A 24,333-nucleotide genomic window follows, 5' to 3' on the forward strand; every position below is an offset into this window, starting at 1 on the left:
GATCACAGATTTGAACTGGGGCTCCATTGTTAGTTTGGAGAAAGTATGTGGCTCAGCTTTCATGAAGTGAAGTGAAACTGGAGGATATGAAGGTGTTTTAAAGAAGTTACAGAAGTCGAGTAGTTGTTTTTGAACCACTAAACTAACTCCATGTACAAGTGGAAACTGAATATTCAATTTAATATTTTGATTTACCTTCAGTTAGTCACTTAAAACATTGCTAAAATGTTCAAATATTAATAAAATGTTTACAAACAGTGTATGTTTACATAGTGTATACACATGCACAGTCTTCTAGGGTGTGTATAATCCATCCAGGGACTGCTATGAGGCAAAAAACAAACTAGCACATTTATAATGTTCTTTTTTTATGTAAATTAAACATATAGTAATTAAACACGTGTGCATGAGTTTAAACTGCACTGAAAAGTTTGATTTTTAACTATAAAATGTCAGTTTAACAGCTCACAAACAACCACGTTTATTGGCCCCCCTATCAAAAAGGTATGTCTGTTATTATTATGTGATGGTTACAAAAGTAATGTGAGATAAGATATTGTTATTGGATTGTTTAGAGCTCTCAAATATTAATATTACCCTCATAAATCCAGTATTGATTGATGTTGTGGCTGATACTGATGTGATAACTGTCAAAATAGTCATAAAATAATCAGTTATTAAGGCTTCACATCATCAGACACAGTTATCAAAATGAATTCTATTATTGGAACTATAAGGGCTGCACGGTATGAGGAGTATATGTGATATCTTAGGGCTGCTGTAACACTGCGCCTACTCAGGGCAACAAAAAAGTTTACTTGGGTGTGTCGGTACAATGGACAACCAAGAAAGGACGGCAGAGGAGACACCCGCACAGCAATGCAGCTGGGGTGGACAGCCACAACAAGGTTCACCTGACTTTTTGTGCATGGATATCTTAAATAAAATGACTTTTTTATTGCATTGATGTCAGCCGGTGAAACTTTTGTGGCTGTCCAGCCCAGTTGCATTTGTTTGGGTGTGTCTCGTCTGCCGTCCTTTCTTGAATATATGTGATATGTTATAACTTTGTTTAATATCGATAATGATATTACTTGGTAAGTAAAAAGTTATTAAAGTAAACTCAATTCTGCCTTTCTGCTGCTTTCAGTATACTGCTAAAATACAACAGATTAATTGTTGAAAAAAAATGAAAGGATATTATTTCCATCTTACTTTTATTGAACAAATTGGACATTGAACTAAGCACAAAAAGCACCAATAAAAAAAGACTGAACGTTACATTTAAAGTGCAGTTTTCTACAGATACTCTCTTTAAAGTAACTTTAAAATCTGAGTGTAATATTGCAGTCTTTCTTAATGTGTTTATGGCTCAAGTTGACATCACCATGACAATAAAAAATCATATGTCATGCAGCCCTAAACTGTAGTAATAATAGTTTTACTTAGTCACTAAAGGCCACTTATGTATCCTGCACCCCTAACTTACATGTATTAGCACTTGTAAGTGTTTTAGTTCAGGTTTTAATCACAAGAATTGTTTTTACCTGGGTTTTTTATTCAAATCCTAAGTGCTATATTGTAGGCAACTGGTAGAGTTTCTTGAAGACATTTCACCTCTCATCCTGATCGTCTAAGGAACTCACCCAAGTTCATTTCCCCATGATATAGCACTTAATAAGACACACTCATTCTCCACTGAATTACAGTCTCGCAGGAAACATGGTTTTCCTCACGTTTACCCTGTTACTGGTGATGACGCTGACACTGTGATGGTTCACCACTGCACAGTAATGGGGGAAATATTTCCCCACTTTTGCCTCAGAGGATCAGCGGTAAAGGGCACTGACGGGAAGCTGTCAGTAAGTCCATGAGGTGTACTCAGATATAGACGCACGCTCAGGCTTCCCGGCTATTTTCATAGCAGTGAGTCAACAGCTTGTGGAGGGACAACAAGGAGCCCAGACAACAACTGAGGCTTAGGTGCGTGTGTGTATTAGCCACACAATACAGTGTGTGCTTTATTTGAAGTGAGCTCTCACCCCTGGTCAAAACTGACCTTTAGTTTTCCTCTCCTCTCTGTGCTTTGATTTAGTTCAGGTTTTGATATGTATAAAGTGTCCTTCTCCCTGTTTCTGATAGTTAAACTTGTTAGTATTAATGCAGAGGAAGAAAGCAGATTGTAAACACCCAGAGTGGCGACACACCCACGTTGACAAATGGGAAGTTGCTCAATCGATCACATTTAGCAATAAACAGTAACTTCTTCCCAATAGTATGCGATTTGCAAGTTTGGCTGATTTAACAGTGTTTACAGTTCTGAATCCCGCAGAAATCAACACTGATTAAAGTATGTATTACATTTTAAGTATGATGTTGTTGTAGCTGTGCCTGCAGCACAAGATTAAATATTTTCCATGAACATTGGCCTTTGCATACTGCGGCTCTGTGTGCAGCTTTGTGTCAGTACAAACTTCCTACTTACATTCCCGGCCCACTAGAAGATCATGCAGGATCATGCTGCAGTGCATGGTTGACTCAGCTTAGTGCTGTGAACATTGTTATGACAGTAAAGTACAAAGTACAGTCTGTTTACTATCGGTTATTATTATTATTATTATTGTATTTCAAACGTGCCGATGCCTGCTGTTAGTCTGTGTGTTTGCAAAGTACTCGTTCCTCTTTAGGTCCAAAGATAATAATGTCTGATTAACTGGAGAAACAAATGGCTCATACAGTCATTAAAGGAATACTTCAGCTACCTCATTAAATTCATGAGAAAAGCTTTGTTTTTCACGCTTGCCTCCACAATGAACGAAGAATCCAAAAACTTAGAAAATTCTTGAAGAATTGAAGTGAAAGGGGGGGCTGTGTTTAACAACTGTACAACCATGACAATGATATCAAAACACCCGTTTATGAACTCTGTCACAACTTGTGCAGTATAAACCAAGTCTTATTTAGTAGCCCCAGGCAAGTGCTTGTGTTTGAACTCCGCTCGTGTATTCCATTAAGGAGTTCAAGTGCATGTTCATGCCCAAGCGTGCTGCTTGTGTGCAGAAGGGTTTTGAATGCAAAGTTTTCTGTGAAAATGCATGTGTTTGAGAAGTACTGAACATACTGCTGGATAATTGAGACTTGGATTCCACTGCATGAGTTGTGTGAGACTTTGTAAACAGTTGATACAGTATTGCTTTTATTAAAGTGTTTTTGGATTCTTCGCTCACTGTGGAGGCATGCGTTTTCTTCACAAATTTAACTTAACACAGGGTGAAAAATTGATAGATACATGACTATTTTGTGGGTGAAGTATTCCTTTAATTAGTTAGATGCACTTGTCCAGTGTTTCAATGGGACTTTAGTCACCTAATGATCTTGTTAATAAATTTGGGTGTAGATGTTAAACAAGGGAGGTCTGAGAATTGAGCCATAAAATCAGGTTAAAGCAAAATCAGTGATTTCTTTTTAAATGTTACACATTTATTTTTGCTTTACCTGGACTTTAAGACCCTTGGAGGTTAATAAGTCAGGAATACAACAGTTCTTTATTGCTGCTTTCCTGGGTTGTTGTCAGCATGAATGTTAAAATAACCAACACTAACTTCAGACAGCAGTTTGGCAACTTCATCAAAAATGTTTGCAAAATATTCAGATGGCCTGGGGATGTTTAAGAGTACTGTTCGACTTGAGGAATTGAACGCAACATGTTCAAAAGAAGCACATTTAAATACAGTTAAATATCATTTGACGGCCTGCAGTTTCTCGTGCTTCTTCTTTATTTGGTAATAATTGTAATCATCATAGGGAAAATTAATGTTAAAAGAAACACTTAGAATACACATGAATAGGACAGTAATAAACATAAGAAATGCAAATCATCGTCCAAATATACAAATCTATGCTTGTAATCGCATTTCTGTTTCTATTTCTTGGCTTTTGTATCATTAAGTATGCCCACCCCTGGTCTTCAGTCCACTGTCTAAAAAACACAGAGCAGCCCTGAAGCAGGAAGGCTGACCCACTTACTGACTCAGAGTGTGTATGTGTGTGTGTAGCGCCACACACACTCACATACTGCTCCGACGCTCTCTGCAACAGCTTTTTCCATTGGCCCAAATCCCAGCTGAGCTGTGTTGAAGCATGTCGTCACACCCTCAGAAAAGCACCTGTAACACTCTCACAAACACACTCGGGAATACCGCAGATTGCGACAGAGACAGGAATGCAGTGGGAGCTCTGTTGTTTGGATAGCAGTGAATTGTACTTTTACTTGTGTCCTGTATGGACCCTGACATATGTTCACAAGTGTTATCGCACCACAGTTTAAGCTTAATGTGTAAATGTGTCAACTGTTTTACTTATTAAAAGACATACCGGATTAATTCCTGGAAAGAAATGGTGGAATATTTGAGATGGGTCTTTTAATAGAGTTCAATATCACAGGCCTATCAGTTGCAGAGAGAAACGGGAAGAGGTGACGGCAAACCTTGTACATGAACCAAACGTGCCCCCACATTCACGCATGCACAGAAATAGCTGGAACAGGCAACAGCTAGCGACTCCGCAGCTCCTCCCTCCTAGTTTCCAGTGACATTTTCATATCCAGTCCTGGAACCAAGTGCACATATCTGCACGGCACACTTGCATACACAGCATGCTTCTTTCCTTTTCTTGTGTGAGTGTGTGTGTGTGTGTGGCGCTCACACAGAGATTGGAGGTCACAAGTATTTTTAGACAAAGTATTAAAGTTGATGTGACAGCTGTGTGTGTTTGTGAGTGTGTCTGTTTGGTAGCTGAATGTGTTTTGACGACAGGTTTTATTTATGTCTCCATCTGCCTTGTTGTCTATCGGCATGTCTTTGTCTCTCACCTTTACTGGCAAGTTGTTATTTCTGTCTATATTGTTGATGGACAGTATGTACCTGTTCTTGTTACCGTGCTCTCTGTGTTTGGGAGGAGATGTACAGTAGCATAACTAACGGTTCTTATCCTCCTGTCTTCCTTTCTGTCTCTGTCTCAAGTCCATCATGGCAGGCGATATGATGTTACTGATGCGAGGCTTGGCCAAGTTGAGCCAGGCCGTTGCAGAGACTCAGGGCAGCACCCTGCGCAGTGGAGCAGGTAAGATCAACATACCTGTTTAGTTTCTAAAATTGACACAGACATATTGTCAAACCATAGGCTATATATAAAGATGGACGATATGACAGCTTCCCAAAAGTGAAGCCGAAACATCTCAATCACTCCCTGGCAGCAGCCATATCAGGGATATTTTAGCTTCACCTCTGTATGGTGGGGGTGAGTGGTGACATGTCGTCCATCTTAGACGCGTCATCCATCTTTATACACAGTCTGCGTGTCAAAGAAAGAAAGAGTTTCAGCATTTGTCTTTGAACCACTCTTTACTGCCTTGTTAGCATCCATTATGTTCTGCATTAAAACCTTTAGCTAACTTGCTCATTAGCTAACATGATGACAGGCTAGCTTGTGATTAGCTTCACACATTGGTTGAAAAGTAACAAGCAGAATGATTTGATAATACATTCTTTTTATATTTTTGAGGGTTAAACAAATAAAAGGTTTAATTAAAATAAGTTTAGTGTTTAGTTCTTGAGAAGGTTAGCTAACCTGCTAACTCCAATACAGTACACTAACCTGTGGCTAGCATTACCGTTATACATTGGTGGAACAGTAATTTTAACGCAAATGCTAACAAGCAGAATGATTTGCTAATACATTTTTCTGTACTGTTGAGTATTAAATAATAGGGTTAGTTAAAAAAAAAGAAGTTTAATGTGTAGTTACTAGTTTCTAAAAAGGTTAGCTAACATGCTAACTCCAACACAATACACTAACCTGTGGCTAGCATTACCGAAAGACGTAGGTTGAAAAGTAGTGTTAGCAAAAATGCTAATAAGCAGAACGATTTGATAATACATTTTTGTTCTATATCTTTGAGTGTTTAACAAATAAAAGGTTTAATATTAAAAAGTTTAGTGTTTAGTTTTTGAAAATGTAGCTAACCTGCTAACTCCAATACAATATATTAACCTGTGGCTAGCATTATTGTTATACATTGGTTGAAAAGTAATTTTAGCAAAAATGCTAACAAGCAGAAAGATTTGATGGTACATTTTTTTTTAATATTTTTTATTATATAATAAAAGGTTTCATTAAAAAAAGTTTAATGTTTAGTTTTTAAAAGGTTAGCTAACCTGCTAACTTCAAGACAGTACACTAACCTGTGGCTAGCATTACTGTTAGACTTTGGTTGAAAATTAATGTTAGGAAAATGCTAAAAAGCAGAAAGATTTGATAATACATTTTTGTTCTATATTGTTGAGTGTTAAACAAATATAAGGTTTAATATTAAAAAGTTTAGTGTTTAGTTTTTGAAAAATTAGCTAACCTGCTAACGCCAGTACAATACACTAACCTGTGGCTAGCATTACTGTTAGACTTTGGTTGGAAAGTAGTGTTTGCAAAAATGCTAACAGACAGAAAGAAATGATGCTACATTTTTCTACACTTAAAGGGTTTAAAAAGGTTATTGCTACAGTACATTAAACGGTCAGTGTGTGAGATTTAGGGAGATTTAGTGGCATCTAGAGAGGAGAATTTCAGATTGAAACCAGCTGAAACTTCTACTGGTTAGAATTTCTTCAGTGTTCATTATCTGGGAGGTTTTTACTGGTAGCCGAATTATCTGCAGTGCTGTTACGCAGTATCTGTATGCTGTTTCACACGTCGCAGACAGACTGTTCACCCAGTGCCTTCTGATGTGTGCTCATCTACCTTCTCTGATAACTCAATGTTTGCACAGCTTATTTCTGATCCAGACGTTCAGGAGGTTTTGACCATGAGCCAAATGATCTGCACAGGTCTCCCTTTCTCCAAAACAAACAGACCCAGCGATTAAAACCGGTAAAAACACTGAATAAAGCTGGCGTAGCACCTGCTAATGTGTAACCACCTTTTTTCTCTTGACACTTTAAGATCCAGATGTTCAGGAGGTTTAGCATGAGCTGAATTATCTGCAGAGGTCTCCTCCTCTCCCAAACAAATGGACCCAGTGATGAAAATGCTAAGAAGTGGAAAGAATTGATAATAAAGTATTTTTTGTTATCTATAACCCAGGTGTCCAAGGAGTTGGTGCTGCAGTCCAAAGTGTCCAATCAGCTGCCGAGCAAGGCCTGTCTGCGGCCATAATGAAAATGCAGGTGTGTATGTCTATGTTTTACTTCTGTGAAAATTGGCTGCGTAGTTTAGCATTGATAAAGAATTGTATGTCGCATTTAATATCAAAAGAACACTATGAGTATGATTTAATTTTGTCTCCATGTATGTGTTTGTCCAGGAGCTGTCCGGCCAGCAGCAGACCTCTTCCTCCGAATTTGATTTTCCACAGGATGACAGCGCATTCACAGCTTCAGAGTTCAGGAAGGAAGATGTGGACTTTACAGCCGATCACACAGGAGGTAGTGATGATGCCGCAGCCCATCACAGCACAGCAGCTGGAGAAAGCCGTGCCAGTGGAAAACAGTCATTGTTTGAGGGATACAACGATCCCAGCAAACAGTTTAGTGGACAGACTAGATCTTTCCACCAAGATGCCAGGTATAAATAGTCTGTCACTCAATTGCAGTCTACCGTGTACATGTTTATACTGCTGTTAAGAGGATAAAGGTAATCACTTTTGTTTTGGGTGTGGCAGACTTTTCTACAACCACAGATTGAACAGGCATTTGTGGGGACAGCTATACTGTCAGCATCAGGTCAGTCAGCTCAGGAGCTACCACCAGGACCCGTCATCAGTCGGAGGGCTGACGGCTGAAGACATCGAGAAGGCAAGGCAGGAGAAGAAGGCTCAATTCAAGTCACACAAACAGATGGTAATTCCTCTTTCTCACTTTAAATTCCTAACACAAACACACATGGACATTAATGTAAACATTAGGCAGTCCTTCACCGCAGCTTGACCGTAAATTTGACTATTTAAAATGAGTAAAATCTCAGTTAATTGTAGAGCTGCATGCAGCGTATTGATTTGCTCAGCCCCTCCTTGCCCTGCTCTCTCTCTGTGTTTATCATGAGACTACTGCTGCAGGAGTGTGAGCTCTGTGTCTGGGACAGAGTCAAACACATACACCGACAGGGCTGAGTGTTACCATCACACAGCTAACATTACCCAAAGGTTATTAACGGGTTTAACGACAGAAACGAGCCATTTCGGTGTCAGTGTGAGAATGTTGGGACAGTTTAGCAGCTCAGTGTTTAATGTTTGCCGCTGCTGCTTTGTTAGCTCGTACTAACTGGGCAGAGAGAGCAAGAAAAGAGCAGCTCATGGAGACATAACTTCAGCGCTGCTTTGAATGCCCGCCCTTGAATTACACTCACCCACACACACATGCACCATCAAAAATAGATTCTGTGGTTAACACTGAATGCTCACAGGAATAGGCTCAGAATCCGAGGCAGCGGGGCGACCTCTGGCTCACCTGGCAGAGTATGCACCTAATGTAGGCTGAGTTATTTGCAGTGGCCTGGGTTCAATGCCGACCTGTAGCCTCTTGCTGTGTGTCGTCCCCCCCTCTCTCCAACCTTTCCGGACTATCTATCCTATTAACAAAGGCAGAAAAAGCCCAAAAATTGATTGACACAAAACAAATCAGAGACAGCATTGCAACTGTTTTTGCAGTTTTCATTTGGTTCCTGAATTCCTCTGCAAAAAAACCTATAAATATTGTTGGTGAAGATTCTCAGTCATATAGGTCATGGTGAGCTTAAGTGCTCTATCGTAGGTCCAGTTGTCTATAATATATATTTTTAAATAGATTTTTTAATGGCTGAATCAAAATAATGTAAATTCACAGGGTTCCCACGACACCTAGAAATCCTTGAAAGTTTGCAAATTTTAGGGAGAAAAAAGTTTTGAAAATACCAGTAGACATAAATAGACTTGGGTCATTGAAAGTGCTTGAATTTGTTTATTTTGTGAAAGAATGGAAATGATCAGTCGCTAACCCTCAATTTACACATTATATTGTCTTGCCGTGCTGTGTTTGAGAAGGTACGGGATGGCATATTTTTGCCTTTACTGTATCACACATTCACACATTCAAGCTTCTCTCTCTTTTTCTGTCAGCTTCTGTAAAGCCTACTACTTCTCATTATAAATCCTCTTTGTTGTAACAGTAATTACCCTTGATCCTTGTCTCAAACTATGCTGTGTTGGGTCCTTGATTTTTGGGGAATTTGGCCTGGGAAGTCCATGAAAAGTCCTTGAATTTCATGTTTACGAAGGTGTGGGAACCCTAAATTACATTGCTTCAATTTAGTCCATGCGAGGTGGAAAGAAGTTTTCGCTTTTATTGTGGTAGTCTGTGAGTAAGGTGACATCATATCTGTTTTAACAAAAACAAGTGAGAAAATCAGAAAGTCCAAAGACAAGGACCTTAAATCTGCAGCAACTCGAATTCAGCCAGTACAAACCCCAGTGCTGGGCTTCTGATCCTGGCCTGCCCTTCCTTACAGATCAGCAAACTTTCTGTTGCTGCTGTTACACAGCCCACTGTGACACCTGGCGCTGGGATTTGCTTTAGCTGAATTTGAGTTGCTACAGCTGACTGCTAACATGAGCTGCTGCCCGCTCACCTCCTGGTGAAGTGGTCTCCTAGTAGCGGGGAGCGAAGGGGAGGAACCACAGAGTGCGTGGGCTAATCCATGTCTCATTTTTGGTCTGATAAACTGAGAGTGAAAGCAGGTCCAGGAGGGGCTGAGCTAATCAGTGAACAACGCATAGCTCTACAATGAAATAATATGTTATACATTTTATGTGGTTAAAAAAAAAAGTAAAATCTTTATGTGGTGGTCAGTGTTGATATTGGGGCAGCCGCCACAAATAAATCAGTGTATGGGAAACACTGCATGGACAGCTAAATTCAAAAAGTATGTATTTTATTTGTTCTATTGTACATGTGCATTTTATTGTCCACTTATTCGTTGCGGTATGATAGAAGTGTCTCAGCCTTAGTAAACATGTACCTTTCAATACAAACTGACATTTTAATAACAAGTTTTCTTTCCTGGTCTGTCTTCTTTAGTTGAGTGAGAGAGCCAGAGAGAGGAAAGTGCCGGTGACTCGGCTCGGCAGACTGGCCAACTTTGGAGGTACAGTAATACAGCTCTTTGTTACGCTGTATCAGTGTTGGCTGACTCATTGGCTGTTTGTTTGACTGTGTCTGTAGGTATGTGTGTGTGCGTGCAAATCTGCAAGTTCCAACTGTCTGACTTAATCTGCAGATATATAGTTTAGTCTGTGCAGTTTCTCAATAGAAGTTGGTAAAACAATCATTCTAGTATACTGAGCAGAAGAGACCTCATGGGGCCGACTCTGAAATCAATACAGAACGCAAGAGAAAATCAAACATCATGTAGTTTCCCTCAGGTTAGTTAGCTGCAAGATGTTCTCACAGTTTGAAAAAATAGGTCATGCTTGTCACATGACATTAAATTGTTGGTGAAGTTCTGGAAACCTAACCGTGTAATCTAGTCAAACTATACCCTACCGCCCCCTCAGTAAGCTGGGGTCACAGGGTTCAGGGCAGTGGGTGTTGTGTCAGCAGCACATGCCTGTCTCAAAGTCTATATTGATACTAATGTCAAGAGAGCACCACTGAATGTATACGCAGTAGGCACAGACATATTTACATGCCAATAATCACTAAACAGCACAGCGTTAGAAGGAAGAAGAAACACAACATAGAGGAATGTAACCACAATGTGTGTTTTGTCAAGTGCCCAAGCCCTGGACCTGCTCTTAAACAAACACCTCTTGAAATTAGGCCAACCATATCATGCCCTTATTATTGGACATGTGTTGCTTTCAAAATAAAAACACTTCCTGATAATCATCTACAGACTGAGAGAGCGCAGCAGCAGTTGTAACGAAGTCTGTGTGAGTGTGCGCTGCAGATTGTGTGTTGGTTAATCTTCTGTTTGACCATGTTGCCTATTCTCTAAGCCTATTAGCCGGGACATATTGAAACACAAAAATGACTGCAGCCAGCTCCGTATATCCAAAAACGAGTCAGAGAAAAACGAGAACAGCAAAATCCAAAATTGTAGCAGTTGTAAGCAAAGTGAAAGGCTGGTCTCACTGTACGTGGTGTGCATTTTGTGATTATCTTTGGTTTAAGTTATACGCCAGCCACTGCTGATAAATATTGAATCTAATATTGACATGTTGGCAGGTGCAGAGATGTGAGTGTTAAAGTCATATCTAAACAGGATGTGCTCTCAGCGATAAGCTTATTCAAAGGCTAAAACACACATATGCACACAAGCACACTGAAAATCTCCCAACTAGCTCGAGACATGGTTTAACATGACATGTCAGAGCTTGCAAGTCAGCAGCTCGTAGCTTCGTTTCAGACGGATGATGGATAAGTTAACAGGTGGTGTAAAGATGTGCAGAGAAGCTAAAAGCTCAGAGTGAGGGTAAACATGAACTGTGTACAAGAGTGAACCTCGAGCAGAGACTCAGATGGGTCAGACAGGACTGCCAACACAAATAATACACCAGCAGAGTTCAGCCGCAGCTCATACCAAACAAATGGGAGTTACATAAGCCACATACAATGAGACCCTGTTTATGCCTGGTACGAGTGTGCGTCCTGGGTGATTGGATCACAAGTAGCTCTAAGTACAGGTGTGAATGCAGGGTTTTCTCTGGGTTTTTTCTAAGTACAGGTGTGAATGCAGGGTTTTCTCTGGGTTTTTTCAAGACCAAGGTGGCAAAGGCCTGTGGCGGGGGGGCATCTTGACAGCTGTACTTTTAGATACGCCCCCCCCCCCCCCCCATTAATTATAAAAGGAGGCCCCCACATGCTTGAGCTTTACACTGCTGACTTGTATAATCAGAACAGACATGCCCTGTGATTTTCAGCCTTCTATGATTATATTTACCCTTTACAGCAGGCACATCCTGACAGCTGAGAATATTACTGTCAGGTATTGTCCCCCCTCTATTAGATATGAAAGGAGGCTGAAAATCACAGGACATGTCTGTTCTGATGATATAAGTCAGCGGTCCTGAAATGTGTGTTTCTCTTCTATAATACACATTCTACGTCTCGGAGGCGACGTCTTTCCACATACGGGCTTCCTTCGCCTTTCAAACGGGGCAGAGCTCCGTGGGAAACAGTAGGAGAGACACAGCTCGAGGGGTAACCGGGATCTGACACAACACCGGAGGGAGAAGCAGGCCCGTGGAGCTGTGCGCCGGACAAAAAAACAAGCGCGTCGCACTGAATGCACGCCGCTACGGCATCGCTTTGGGTTGTGAGCACGCATGACGAGCATCTACATTGAAAGTAATGGGTTTGTGCGCGCAAAAGACGCTACATCTGAACGCCCCCCATGCACAACCACATGCTTTAACCAAGGCGGCGGCCAAAATCACCCAGGCGACCCGCCTTTGTCTTAGATATGCAGGGAAAACCCTGGAATGCACCCAAAACACATTTTGAGGTGGTCATATTCTGTTAGCAGTGCGTACGCTCATGTGTCCTAGGCTACATTAAAGGGCCGCCTACTGAGCTGACATACTCTGTGTCAGTACGTACTCATTTAGGTATGAACGGCATCATTTTAAAGTGTGAAAAAACAAAAAGAAGCCACAAAAATTAAAGAGCATGATCCCACCTATATCGATTTGATTTTGCCTGTGTGCTAATTTCTTTGCAAACTTCTTCCTCCTCTTCTTCTTGGCTGGATCCAAACGTCCACCCTTGCGGACTGAGCCCTGGCTGACTTCAGTTGTTTGTAGTGTGATGTATCACGTCATCACGTAAGGTCTGCGAGGGCAGAATCCCATATATAGCCTTTTTTTGTGACTGAACAACAATGTATTAATACATCTCTGTGTAACTGTTTTACCCATTCATAAGATATTTTATTTGGCAGTTGAAAACAATGTCATGTGGGTATGGCAATGAATTATTGTGGGTTATTAAATCAGTGAAGTCTGATAAGTCTGCACCCCAAGTGGACTCTCTGGAAGTCTGCAGAAAGTCCACTTGAGGCCCCGTAAGGACTTGATGAGTTGTGGATTTGGACAGCCCTCAGCACTCCCAGACTTCCTGGGAACATGCCCGCAAAATCCGCCAGCCTGCAAGTGGGGTGAAGTCTGGACATTTGGATTCAGCCCTTCTTTCTTCCCTTTCTTCTTGTTCTTGTTCTTCGTCTTTCTGTTCTTCATGGGAAATGCAATTCTTCTTCCTCTTCCTTTAATTTCCAGCAGACTAGGCATGGGAAGTGCACAGGAGGTTGTTGTCATCTTGTTCGTCGTCATCTTCTCCTTTTTCTTCTTCCTCTTAATTTTCAGCAGACTATTCACAGGAAGCCTTCTGCTTTTTCTTCTTTGCACCAGAAGTCTTCCTCGTCTTTTTCATTTTCTTCTTCTTCCTCCTCTCCTGCTGCTTCCTTCTTCCCTTTCTTCTTCTTCTTCTTCCTCTTTCTTCCTCGTTCCTGTCTTCTTCATGGGAAATGCAGTTCTTCTCCTTCCTCTTGTGTTAATTTCCAGCAGACTATGCACAGGAAGTCTTCTTCTACTTTTTCCTTTTCTTCTTTCTTATTTTTTTCTTTTTTCCTCTTCTTCTTCATGGGAAATGCACTACTTCCTCTTCTTTTAATTTCCAGAGGACTATGCACGGGAAGTATTGTTTTTCTCTTTCTTTTTCCTTCTCTTTTTCTTCCTCTTCTCTTTCTACTTCTTCATATTTTTCTTCCTCTTCTTCATGGGAAATGAATTTCTTTACTCTTTTCTTCTTCATCTTCTTCTTCCTGGGAACTCCACCACTTCTTCTTCCTCTCTCTTTACTTCCAGCACACTAGGCACAGGAAGTGCATTCCTGTCTCCCAACTGTTAAAAACAGCAGCACATCTGGTCTTTGCAAAGGAAAATCATGCATGTGTTTATTTGCATGTAGAGCAGGGACATAAGATCTAATCACAAGTGGTCACTTAGGACGTGTGTAGAGATGTGTTCTAATAGCAGGTGTGAACTGACGTACTTACAGCTTTCCACTTGTGATCCGATCACCCAGGACGCATGTCAGGACCAGGTGTAAACAAAGCCTGAGACGCAGAGGGCAGAGCAGAGTTGATTCAGCATGTTGACAGTGGTAACATTTAGAAGGTGTCAGATACAGAGGGGAGGGGCAGAGGAACGTGGCCTCTGTCTGTCCTTCACCTTCCTGCAGCAGTTGTTGACAAAGTTACACATGTTTTATCTCGGCTGATCTTGTGTTAGTCACAGCCTTGTGTGGAGATAATGAATGCAGGTCTAGGTGAGAGAAAAAGCAGAAAAGTACTATAAATATGTCGACATGTTTCCTGGCAACAGCAATTTTAGCAACCTTGCTTTGATGTCTCGCTGTTGGCACGCATAGAAATACTTTCTGTGAGGAACAAGGACTGTTTATTTGAGCTTTTCTTGTCTTTGTTCTCCTGAAATCAAATGAAAGAGCAGGAAATCATGTTTCAGAGCTTGCAAGTGGTGTACAGCGGTCAGTCTGTACACACACAGAAAGAATCAGATAATACTGTATCAGGTTACACAAGGTAACACACACTCTTATGTAGTAAAAAACACAACACGTTTTCTCACAAAGTGTGACGCACATCCTCATTCCCACTGGTCAGAACCGTCTCCAACAATAGAGGTGCTGACACATAGTTGACCCATGAAGAAACGCTCAGCCAGCTTGGACACAAGACACTGGAGCACGCTGTGTCCTGATTTGTCCATCTACCATTGGATCTCAGATTTGTCGCTTCAGAGACCGCTGACTAACTGATTATGTAATGCTGAGTTATGTAAGAGAGAGACCAGGTTGGGGAGAACTCGTGCACAAACAGCCCCGAACGCACTCGCTCTTTATTCTTGTCATTATCTGCCAAACTTGCCATCTAACCTTTACAGAGGATTAAGTATTTTTAAGAGCTTAATTGTTGATATGATTAAATGATGGATGTTATTTCCACGTGCTCCGTTGAATTAGCAGTGCAGCTGTTAGAGTTCTGTCATTGCACACTGCCGAGGTAATGAATGTGTTTATCTGCTTATGTTTTATTTGGCTCTGTGTCATGTTATTTTAATTGGAAAAGCATTCATTCCCACTGAGACACCTGACTGTTTATACACGGGTAAACTCACCAAAGGATGTTTTTACAGAGTCACTATATGACTGTGCTTTTATGTCTTGTTTTACAACCTTTTTATGCTCTCTGACATATGAGATTGTTATTGTTTGTCTGGAGTCTGAGGTAAAAAAAGGTGTAGTCTACATATTGTTTTAGGTCAGTAGAATCATTTCATTGCTCCAGGGCTCTATTTCCACTGTTTTAAAACAGAGCTTCTAACAAACGGAGAGATTGTTTACACACTAAATACATGATTTTAGCACTATTTGAACTTACACAAAGTTCGCATTGATCATTGAAAGTGCTGCTACTTTTACACCTGATTTCATCACTGCAGCTCAAAATAACACGAGACACCTATGTGATGAGAACTAGGATAAACAGATAAAATTTTATCAGTAAAACCAATAATCCACACACTGTTAATCAGCCCCCGTTATTGTAAAGCCTACACTATGGTCAGATAGACCTCATCAGTTTTTCTCTAGGCTACCTTTCCAGCCATGACTTCAGCAGCAGAAACATTCTGGTGTTACTTTAAAGTGTTTTATGTGACATATTCAGAGTAGTTTCATCATCATCCATCTAAACAGCAAGAAATACTCTTTATTGATGTCACGTAGCATTATAACTCACTGATACCTGCACGTAATTAAGTCTTGGCTGACGGTAAACTTTTACATAGCATCTACATTTCTACATTTCCATATTTTCCGTTATAAGTCACAGTCAGTTGCAGACACTGTCAGTACCCATGGAGAGAGACTCTCACTGCAGCCTGTTCTATTTTGTTCTGGTAATATTGGCGCACAGCCTCGTTCTGTGGATGATAAACGAGGTGCAGACTGATAAAGGAGGAAATACAGTGAGTGCTGGATGGAGCAGCGAGTGACAACAACCCCGCCCACATTTAAGAGTACTGTTTGCAGTGGAAACACTAGGGTCTAGGTACCATGTCTGAAGGGTTACTGTTGGTTCCAAAGGTACCATACTGAAAGTGTTTGGTGGGAACGGGGCTTATACTGTAATGGGAAAATGCACAGCCCATCAGCGTTGTTAATATATTGTTTTTTTCAAAAGCCATGGACCTCTACTTAATGAGTGCATTATGACTGTTTTACAGTTTTTTTAAAAGCAATGACCACACCTGGAGTAAAAAAACTGCCATTTGCTTGTATTTGACGCCAGTTTTTGATGCCTTTGGAAATTCACCATAATCAGATTTTTTTTGGTGAAATCTTTCAGCCTGTGCCCACATACAGGACCTACATTTCTGTCCAGTTCAGACAAAAACAGGACAAAATGTTTAACAAAAAGGTCGATCTCTGTAGGGATCCTTTCCATAATGTTGTCAGACACTTATAATAACAATCTGAGCCTGCCAGTGGCAAAAACAAACAATTTTAGTGGGTGTAAATCGACAGTGTGAGCATGCCAAGTTGTTATTTTGCAGGCTGCAGCACTCTCCCTCAATACTGGATCAGTTTCAAAAGTTACTGTTCCCATTAGTCCTCCAGGTTGAAAAGTACCGAAGTTACCCTTTGTGCCACTCCACATTAATTGTGTTGTTGTTGCTGTCTTTGTATTTCCGCCAGGTCTAGCTGTAGGTTTGGGGATCGGAGCACTTGCGGAAGTTGCCAAGAAGACCATGAGACATAATGGTGCGGCAGGTAACGAGACTAACACACCCACGCTTGCACAGCTTCCACGGCTAACATTTTCTTTACCACACAGCTGCACATAAAAAGGCTGTGATTGCATTTGCATCGATGTTCAGGTATTTATGAGATTCAAATGTTTGAATTCTGTGTTTAAATTGTGAAATTTTGAAGTCTTACAGCAGGTTAATCCTGTCTAGGACTGTACAAGGCCAGTTTCACCGTTGTCATGCTGCATGGTTCGGAATGCGTTGTGCCATGGCTTTGTGTAGGCAGAAAAATGAGCAAAGTAAATAAAGTAGGCCGCGTCTTGGCCGAGTTTTTTGCCTGCAAGGACCGGTTTTTCTGTTTCTGTTTATTATGAGACTTTGCAGCTACCTTCCTGATGAATAGCACCACTGTAAAAGCTAGCATCATTCACTGCCCATCCTTCTTGCATGTTGGTACACGCTGCACACGTTGTATATGTCAACAGAACGCAGTTAGCAATCAGGCTGCCTCCCACACCAACCTGCCAGCTAAACAGACATTCTTGCTCTGCACAGCGAGCCTGCTAATCCCAAAACAGAGCTAAGCTGAAGCAGCGTACGGGCGTAAATCTGTGGCATTTGTGCGTCTGTTTCTGAGCATTTGTCTGAGTGTGCGTTAATCCCAGCAGGGACGAACTCAACACACTCGTAAGTGTGTGTGTGTGGTAAATCTCTGCTAAAGCCTCTGAAGGCAGCTTCAGACACACTAAAACACACTACCTGACGACCTACTGACACATATACACACAGACACACACATCTACTAAGGCAAGGCCATACACACATGCACATATTTTATATAACCTTGAACCTTAAGCTAGTGATATTGAGATTGATCATTCCAAATCACCTGTTCATAAAACAAAAAACAGTTACATAGCTACAGATGTAGATAAAACTTTAGCTCTCAAGTATGACTTCAGTGTTGAGACAGGCTGTCAGAGGAGGCATTGTACGTAACAGGAACCAACATCCTCTCTGTTTTGTTCTTTTGCAGCTGACTCTAAAAAAGCTGTTCTGGACTCCAGCCCCTTCCTGAACGAGGCCAACGCCGAACGCATTGTCAGAACCCTGTGTAAAGTGAGAGGAGCTGCATTAAAACTGGGACAGATGCTCAGCATTCAAGGTGTGTGACAAACACATACTGTACATACATCAAGCATGCTGCAGAAGCCGGTGTTACCAGTGTTACTTGCAAGCGGCACCCTCCAGGGCTGAATAATGAAGCCCATACGGAAGTGACAAGGCTGGCTCCAGAAGCCAATTAAACCTCATCTACCCCCATGTTAAAATGGCCAGCTTTATAGTGGAAATAAACATGTTTACAGCCTGGTACAAAAACAGTTTGGGCCCCTTTAGCTAATTTCCCCAAGTCATGACAACTGTATTAAGTTGAATTTGAAATAACTCACCCGCTTACATTTTAATTAAGGCTTAAAGTTGCTCAAAATGAAGGACGTGGTGGCTTTGAGTGACAGGCTGTCTGCCGATAGCATCCTTGGCTTTTCACTCAGATCCACCCTAGCTCCTTCACAGCTCCAGCCTCTTGCCCAGATATGCTCAAGTCTTGCCCAAAAAAGCAAGATGGCGACGGCCAAAATGCCGCAGCAGCTGCAGCCATTATTTTTAGAGTCTACGGTTGCGCCCACCACCCCCACCATCATTTTGACTGAGTAGCAGAAGTCAGATTTCACTCATGGTTGAGTTGAGTGACAGGAGAATTTGGTGTAAAAAAACCAAATTCACCTATTTGGAAATATTTTGGATTTAAACCCAGTGCTCATAGGGAACCTGAATATGCTAATAAAGGGAAAGGAGTTGGTCACATCGCTAAGAAGTTGGAGGTGTGCAGCTTGTCGCCTGCAGCTCCTCTTCTTCCATTACTCCCTGCAATATTTCAAACTGATCTGTTGTCAACAAATGCCAAAAATGACCATTGTCTTGTTTTATAGGTGCACTTTTGTTGAACAATAGAGGTAGTGCTAATCTCACTGACACATGCATTGCATTTCCTGTGAATACTACATAATAAAAGTCAACTCGTGTTTCGCCAGTTAAATGCTTTTAAAGTGAAGCTGCAGCAGGAGGAAATGTTCGGTTTGCATCAGCAGTGATGTACTGCAGCACTATTTTTGTGTAAAATTAAGTAAAAGCTGTAATTAGGGATGCATTGATGTTTAAAATAACAATTCTGGCCAATACTGATTCCGATGTTGTTTTGTTGTTGTTTATTTTGTTTTTGTTGTTATTTATTCCCCCTTTTCTGCCAGGGAAACAAAAAATCTTCCTCATACAGTAGAAATCATTACACTAACTTTGGATGAGCACAATTTCTCCTTCAAACAACCGTATTTATTAAAGTTTCTCACCAAAAACTACATTTTACAGGATTACATTAGAACACATCATGAGAATGTTGTTTTAACTTACCTTCGACCAGTGCTCATTTTTACAGAGGAGAGCTTAAATGCACCATAATTTAACTCGGCACAACCTGCGTTAGCTGTTAATTCTGGCCATCAGCTGCTAATAGCTAACGTTAACCAGCTCTCCTCCTGCTGATGTCAACATGGATATGTTGTTCACAATGCAGCTTTATCAGGGAAACAATAGAGTGCGTCCCCTGGTGCACAGAAAGTGAGTGTACTGCATCCTGTCTTCCTGGGAAGATCTCTCCCTGTCCCAGACATGTTTTCTATTGTCTCCAGGACGACCAGACACCGAGAGTTCGGAGCCCTGCTTTTAGCCTGGGCAAAATTGATGTGACACAACGGAGAAACATCGGCCGCTGCCGTTAGTGAATGTAATCTTATTTGCTGATAGGTTGATGGCAGTCAACAAGGCGAATACTGGCTGATAGTAAAGTGTGACTGATGATACAGTGTTCCCCTAATAAGACGATCAACTGTGGGGAAAATGTCCTCACTGTGCATCTCTATCAGACATCTGACTCAGTACAGATGAAGTGGTGTTTTGGTGAGCTGTAGATGCCTTCCTGTATGCTTTGTCAGTGCTTTGATATCGACCCTTTCCCGCACACAAACACGCAGGTAGCAGCAGCTGAGAATCAGCCGTAATGTAGGTTAATATTAGCTTGTGTTTGGCACACATTCACCAGACAAAGTTCAAGAGCGGCATGCCGGTGGCCGTAAACATTCTGGCACAGAGTTCGCCTGGATCATGTAACAGCACTAAACACATCATTAATTTTGTTTATCTCTGTTGTCCCCGCTGCCTGACCTTGGCTGCTGACCCTTGCTCTTTGTCATTCACATACTGAGCTTATAACATATTAGTGTACACTTTACACAGACAGTTAAGCGGAGTGAGTGCGATAAATCCCCAAAATTGTAATAGGTGATAAAAGAACACTGGCAGCCCAGTGTGTGCTAACCAGGACTCAGCACGCTGGACTGACCTTGTGTACATGAGTGTGGTTATTTGCAGAACTGGCACAGCTTTACTCTGTCGCCAAGGTGGCAACAAGTTGATTCTCAAATCTAAAATGGATAAAAAGGTCACAGTAATCTACCGTGGCTAGACACACACACTCAGTCCCAGCTCTACTTACAGAGAGTGAACAAGGTTGAAAGACTTAGAGAATCTTACAGAATAATAGAGAACACTAAAACATGGCTGGAGTCAAGTATATCTGGATGATGAAAGTCACCACAGTGGCCTTTGTGCACTGCTGACATTTATCTGTCAGGGCAGGAATTCAGTTGTGGCCGGATGATTGTGCGTCCAACCATTGTGCCCTTTAGCCCCGCTCCAAAATAGTGTCAACCTTGAGGGGACTGAAGCTATTTTAAAACTGATAATTGAGTTTAAAGTGCTGATTATTTATATCATCAGCACTACCAGCCAAGATAATATTTGTAGCTGCCAAAATAAGCTTTTAATGGAATAAAGTATTATTGACTGTAATTAAACCTGGAATCTTTAGCCCCGTTTCACCGAGCAGTTCAGTTCAGTTCAGTTCAGTTCAGTTCAGTTCAGTTCGGTACGGTTGTTTTCTGTTTCCACTGTGAAAAGTTGTGGATGGTACCAGTGGGACCGTTCCAACCATCCCCATGTTTGGTCCCCCCTCTGTTGGGGTACCTAGCACACAGATCTGGTACTAAAAGGTGGAGCTGTGAACACTGCAGTCTATTGATTGGTCAATAGAGGACGGTCACTCTGCTCTGCTTTTATTAGTAAACAGTCACTGGGCCGACTGTTGGCGACTTTTAAGGTGGAACGTTTACTTGTAATGTTACTCAATGCACGAGTTGATGACGTGAATCCATCAGCACACCTTAAATTTCACTGTGACAACTTTGACCATCACTTTAGTTTTTATATGACACACACTTTTAGTAATGAGCTTCTGAGGATCTTCAAGTGTTACTATATATTCATTTCGACTGGATTATATGAACTGCATATATTCTAATCCTCACTCTGAGGAAGAAGAAGCATTGCGGAGTGTCATTCCTGTGGGCTGCAGCAACACTAAACCCCTGAGCTTGCCTGAGAAGGACTAAATGCACAAACCCGCTATTCTTAAATATCCCATGGCATGGAGAGAGACTCACTGCAGCCTGTTCTATTTTGTTCTGAACATGTCAGCATGCAGCCTCGTTCTGTGGACGATAAACGAGGTGCAGACTTCCATCTGTGTCACCAGTAATGAGGAAATACAGTGAGTGCTGGACGGAGCAGTGAGTGACAACAACCCCGCCCTCATTTAAGAGTACTGTTTGCAGTGGAAACACTAGGGTCTAGCTACCATGTCTTAAGGGTTACTGTTGGTTCCAAAGGTACCATACTGAAAGTGTTTGGTGGAAACGAGGCTATAGTGATTTGATGAAAATACACAGCCCATCAGTGTTGTTAATATATTGTTTTTTTAAAAGCTATAAACCTCTACTTAATGAGTGCAGTATGTCATGTATAACCTACATTTCTGTCCAGTTTAGACAAACGCACGTGTGTTTCTGTATTTCAGATGACGCATTCATCAACCCTCAACTCGCCAAGATCTTTGAGCGTGTAAGACAGAGTGCTGACTTCATGCCGATCAAACAAATGACAGTAAGGGGCTTTTCTTTTTCTTTAGCTGGGGAATATAATTGGATAAGGTATATTTGAACTGATGATGTAATTATCAACTACTTGTGTCCCTCTGTAGAAAGCACTCAACAGTGACTTGGGTCCTAACTGGAGAGACAAGCTGGAGTCGTTCGAGGACCGTCCGTTTGCAGCCGCGTCCATCGGCCAAGTTCACCTGGCGAGGATGAAGGACGGCAGGGAGGTGGCCATGAAAATACAGGTACACTATGAACGTGTGTGTACACTACAGTCTCATGTTATTAAGAGAAACACTGTAACTGGAGAGTGTGTCACATTTGTTTATCCTCTTTGTTTTTCTCAAACATGCGGTCAGAGAGAAACCACACATAATCTGACCTCTCTGGTCTGTTTACTGACTTTGTTTACAGAACACAGATGAGTGTAAAAATCAGAGGCATTAAAAAACAGTAAATAGATTATGCGTAAAATGTGATTACGATTAAGGAGACTACAGAAGAGTTAATGACATGTCAACATGGTGCACTTCCCCTCCACATTTTATGAGCACATTAAAGTAACAAATGTGTCTTCCTCTGTTTGTACCCAGTACCCCGGTGTGGCTCAGAGTATCAACAGTGACGTCAACAACTTGATGACGGTGCTGAATATGAGCAATGCCCTGCCCGAAGGTACACATTCAAACGCAAACACAATCACGTTCACCTTCTCATTAATACACGAGCAGCACACACGTGCACAGCTGCCCTCATTGTCTTTGTCTCTCTTTAGGTCTGTTTCCAGAGCACCTGATAGACGTGATGAGTAGAGAGCTGGCACTGGAGTGCGATTATGTTAGAGAAGCCCAGTGTGCAAAGAAGTTCAGGTGAGTGTTATGTAGCATATGTCTAACATGTGGCATGGAAGCTACGTGGCACATAAGTGGAGCAGAGTTGGTTTTCACCTGCTTCACAGACTGTTTCTTTAGTGTGTGGTTGCTGCCAGCTTCACTGTCTGTGTATTGAGTTTTGCCAAGTGATGATGCAGTTGGTTATGGAGGGTTTGGAAGCCACTGCATCTGTGTCCCCTGTACTTTGGCTGTTAGGGCCCTGACACACCAAGCTGACGGTTGGTCCTTAGTCAGTGCCAGGCTGTTGTCCCTCATTGGCCCCTGTCAGCTTTTCTTTTGGCCGATTCAGCATGTTGAATCAGCTTTGGTGACGGCAGAGCCCGTTGGTAAATAAAATGACTCTGATTGGCAGTTCAGCTTAGCTCATGAGAAGAGAAATGGGGGTGAGGAAAGTAAACAAACAGCTTAAGTTAAGAGGGAGTGAGACCAAACAAACTTGTTGCATTAGGTAAGATTATCTATCTTTAGCCATTGAGCTCCTGAGCAGAATGTTTCGTGATGGTTTGTGTTGTTCACTTGCGCATGTAAATGCGTTGTTGTTTCAACACTGGGTTGTGTTGTTAATGTGCTAACTGGCTAACTAGCATCAAAGACGGTCATCCAGTTTCCCTATTTGAATGACGATTACCATCTGCTGGTATGGAGAGTTACTTCCTTTCATGCAGGGCCAGAACGTACATGCTGGTTGGCCGTCAAAAGACGCAGCAGCGGGCCTTTGTCGCCGCTAGTTTTCTGAAGACAGTTTGGTGTGTCTGGGCCTTAGATTCCAGCAGCCCTCTCTCTCAATACCGGGCCAATTTCATAAATTGTTGTCCCCATTAGTCACTCAAAAACATGGGAAAATAGCCTACTCCTAAAGCATCACTTGTTATTTTCTAACAGTGTTATACGTTGTACATATGTTTATATTTCATCAGTGCTCAAGAATTAAACACAAAAACATGGATAAATAGGATCCAGGTTGAAAGGTACTGGAGTTACCCTTTAATTCTAGGGCTAACTGCACCCTGACCCACATTGGAGCTTAATTTATGGCTTGATATGACGCTTAACACCATCGCTGCAGTGCGTAATGTGCTGTCTCTATGTTATGGAACACATAGCAGTACAGAGATTCATATTACACTCTTTGGTTTAAGGTCAGAATATAGATATAGATTTACAGACTCTGGATGGACTACCTGCCTACCTAACCTGGATTTATGTCTTTGTATCTGTTCATCTGTCTGACCCAGAGAGCTACTGAAGGACCATCCGTTCTTCTATGTGCCAGAGGTGATAGACGAGCTGTCCGGTGGCCATGTCCTGACCACAGAGCTTGTCTCAGGGTTTCCCCTCGACCAGGCTGAGAACCTCACACAGGAGCTGAAGAACGAGGTACAGCTGACAAACCAGACAGATGAAGGGATCATTAGATGTTTAGCTGACTAATGTGTGTGTTCATCTTGAGTGGAAAGCTAAGTCAATGTGTTCAGGG

At 41.6% G+C, this 24,333-nt stretch overlaps 1 protein-coding gene across 2 annotated transcripts in view; it reads left to right on the plus strand.

Annotated features, from left to right (window-relative positions):
• The window catches only part of coq8aa (coenzyme Q8A, genome duplicate a), a 30,668-nt gene that overhangs the window by 739 nt on the left and 5,596 nt on the right, over positions 1-24,333 (plus strand). Inside the window, exons 2-13 of one of the 2 annotated variants that reach the window (XM_050058334.1) lie at positions 5,022-5,121; positions 7,138-7,220; positions 7,358-7,617; positions 7,715-7,892; positions 10,104-10,170; positions 16,803-16,877; positions 17,892-18,020; positions 21,885-21,970; positions 22,068-22,208; positions 22,557-22,638; positions 22,739-22,832; positions 24,092-24,233. In XM_050058334.1, the coding sequence (XP_049914291.1) occupies positions 5,028-5,121; positions 7,138-7,220; positions 7,358-7,617; positions 7,715-7,892; positions 10,104-10,170; positions 16,803-16,877; positions 17,892-18,020; positions 21,885-21,970; positions 22,068-22,208; positions 22,557-22,638; positions 22,739-22,832; positions 24,092-24,233 (1,431 nt within the window). In that variant the 5' untranslated portion in view covers positions 5,022-5,027. The remainder of the gene's footprint in view (positions 1-5,021; positions 5,122-7,137; positions 7,221-7,357; positions 7,618-7,714; positions 7,893-10,103; positions 10,171-16,802; positions 16,878-17,891; positions 18,021-21,884; positions 21,971-22,067; positions 22,209-22,556; positions 22,639-22,738; positions 22,833-24,091; positions 24,234-24,333) is intronic. The other variant, XM_050058335.1, reaches the window with a different exon arrangement.

Source organism: Epinephelus moara, chromosome 12 (genome assembly GCF_006386435.1).
Source record: "Epinephelus moara isolate mb chromosome 12, YSFRI_EMoa_1.0, whole genome shotgun sequence".
NCBI classification, from domain to species: Eukaryota; Metazoa; Chordata; class Actinopteri; order Perciformes; family Serranidae; genus Epinephelus; species Epinephelus moara.